The following is a 2,385-nucleotide window of genomic DNA, read 5'->3' as shown; positions in this document are numbered from 1 at the left end:
CCTCCGGAGGACCCGGCCTGTCGTTTTGGACACAGCCAATGGGTGCAACCAACAAAACAATTTAATAACAGTCTTTAAAATACATAAAAGGAACCATTTCGTAGAATTTAAGTAGACAAACCTTCTCCAGCCTCTCAAAGTACTCTCTGAGGAAGGCCATGGGCCGGTCCGGCCTGGAGGTGCACAGCTGGACAATGCAGTCCTTCAGCAGCTGCTGAATGTTGTGTTTCTGCACATACTGCTCGCACTCCCTCAGGCTCCGCTCCTCCTCGCTGCTCGTACTTCCAGATGCCATGACGACAGCYGCGACCCTGCTCTGTAACCTCTAACCTTTATGCTGGGAATGAAAAGAAGAAGACGCTTGATGTCATTTTGTGACGGCCCAGCGTGAATTTGTTGGGTTAACTAAGAAAAATACAAGYGTGTCAGTGTATACTTTTGTCAGGATAGGGTGGGGTGGGGTGGGGGGCAGATAGAAAGCAGGAAAATGTGAGAAAAATCGAGGCAGTGTGAGAAGGTGCGGGGAGATGGGGCGTTGTTTTATCACGATGGAGTGATAAAACAATGGAGTGCTCGTAAGAAGGGAAAACTGGTCAGACGTTGTGATAACGCACATGTGATTCTGGCGAAGACGGAAACAGAAACACACTCTAAGTTTGTTTGTGCGAGAAAAACCCCACCCCTCTCAATACATCCATTTATTACAGACAGAAAGGGCCAAAAACGGTCAGTGAATCAATCTGCTGTTCATCAGACCATAAAAGCAAGCGCACACATTTGGGTTTTCAACACCACAAGGGAGTTTCAGAGCTAAACCGCCTGACAGGGCCTTGATCGGCTGATTAGCGCCGTTCACAGAAGGTTCCTCTGTTAGCTTTGTGCTTCATCTGGCAGTGTGGTCTGAAACAGGAAACCCCTAAACTCTGGCTGCAATCAATGTGTGCATTTTASAGGAATAAATGAGGGAACAACAAGTCCTGTGGAGCAAACAGAACAATCCATTCTGGGCCTGCAAGTGGAGTGTGCATCAAGTGCAAACACAGTAATGGGGTTCATGTAATGTCTAATCTGACATGGGCCAATGAGTGTGACATTGTGTTATCAAAGATGAGAGTCTGACATAGACTCGTGCAACAATCTACACATGTGGAAACTTGACATGCTTGTTTCAATACAAGATAACATTAAAACTAGTAAATGATGCTGTTTTTAAAAGATAAACTAAAAGTCACTCACTGGGTCTTGCATAACAGGCAAATCTAAATTGTTTCTATTTTCAATGTCTGATCAAATAAAGATTTTAAATTACTGACCCTGCTGCAAATGTAGCAGATTTTCCTCTGCTGCCTGCAGAAAAAAAAGAACGCCAACTTAAAAAAAAATGGCTGTCGTGCAAATTGACCTTGCTTAGAAGAGAACTAAGAGGTTAGATAATAGTACACATCAAGTAAACAACTAACGTAAGAAATATAATCGCCTTTAGAGTGTGTCTGAAGCAAATGCCCTGTCTGTAGCACCGTCTAGGTCAGGAAGGCTTCACGACGGCTGAATAAGTTACTTACAATCCAAACCAAAATACTCTAAATTATTAAAGAGCACGACTAAAAATAATATTGAGCGTTTAACAAAGCTTAACTATTTATGGCCTGAGTTTTAAGCTAACTGCGTTTGGTTTGATGCCTGGCTGGCCTGCTCCCTGTGCAAAGGCAAAGCTCTTCTCCAGTGACGCCATCTTGAGTTCTATCATAAACAAACGAAAAACGCAGGAAACAAAAAGTCACCCGTGCAGGGGTCGTAGGTTCCACGAGCCAAAACAAGACAAATACTCACAAGAAACTTTAAAATCCTACCGAGCCTTTCGAAAAGAGACTCGGGGTATTTATTTCACAAGCGCTCCGTTACCAGATCCTCCTCCTCGCTTCGATTTTTTTTCTCCGAGCTTTGGACCGCTGCCCCACCGGATACGGCTGAGAGCCAATCAACAACAGTCACTGACGTCAATCCTCCCCGTTCTGACATGTGAGCCCATAACCCGTGGCAACCTTAAAGGGGACGGCACGGAAATCATGACGTAAAGGAAATGAATTGAAAGAAATATATAGATTCACATCTGAATTTTTAAAGTACAGTYAGCTTCAGCACTGTGTCTGCGTTACTTTAAACAACACGCAACATGAAAACATAAAACTAGAAACTTCATTTTGTGAAAAATAATTAATGAAATAAAATAAATCCAGTTAATGTTTCGTGAAAAATTATGTCTGAAGTTTGCTAAAGTTGAGAGTTGAATTATCAAAAAGAAAGAAATTGTATAGGTCTTCTGGACGGGTTCTTCTCTAATGAAACGTTTCGTCTCTCCTCCAAGAGACTTCTTCAGTCTGAGAG

At 42.8% G+C, this 2,385-nt stretch overlaps 1 protein-coding gene across 2 annotated transcripts in view; it reads right to left on the bottom strand.

The window, feature by feature from the left end:
• The window catches only part of LOC106528785 (cAMP-dependent protein kinase type I-alpha regulatory subunit), a 10,937-nt gene extending 8,935 nt beyond the window's left edge, over positions 1-2,002 (bottom strand). The window contains exons 1-3 of one of the 2 annotated variants that reach the window (XM_014024039.1): positions 1,831-2,002; positions 1,314-1,347; positions 122-337 (exon numbers count right to left, since the gene is read on the bottom strand). In XM_014024039.1, coding sequence (XP_013879493.1) covers positions 122-295 — 174 coding nt within the window. In that variant the 5' untranslated portion in view covers positions 296-337; positions 1,314-1,347; positions 1,831-2,002. The remainder of the gene's footprint in view (positions 1-121; positions 338-1,313; positions 1,348-1,830) is intronic. The other variant, XM_014024038.1, reaches the window with a different exon arrangement.
• Between the last annotated feature and the right edge of the window lie 383 nt (positions 2,003-2,385).

The sequence above is a fragment of the Austrofundulus limnaeus genome, unplaced genomic scaffold (genome assembly GCF_001266775.1).
Source record: "Austrofundulus limnaeus strain Quisiro unplaced genomic scaffold, Austrofundulus_limnaeus-1.0 Scaffold405, whole genome shotgun sequence".
Lineage (NCBI taxonomy): Eukaryota > Metazoa > Chordata > Actinopteri > Cyprinodontiformes > Rivulidae > Austrofundulus > Austrofundulus limnaeus.
This window is presented reverse-complemented; position numbering and strand designations above follow the sequence as displayed.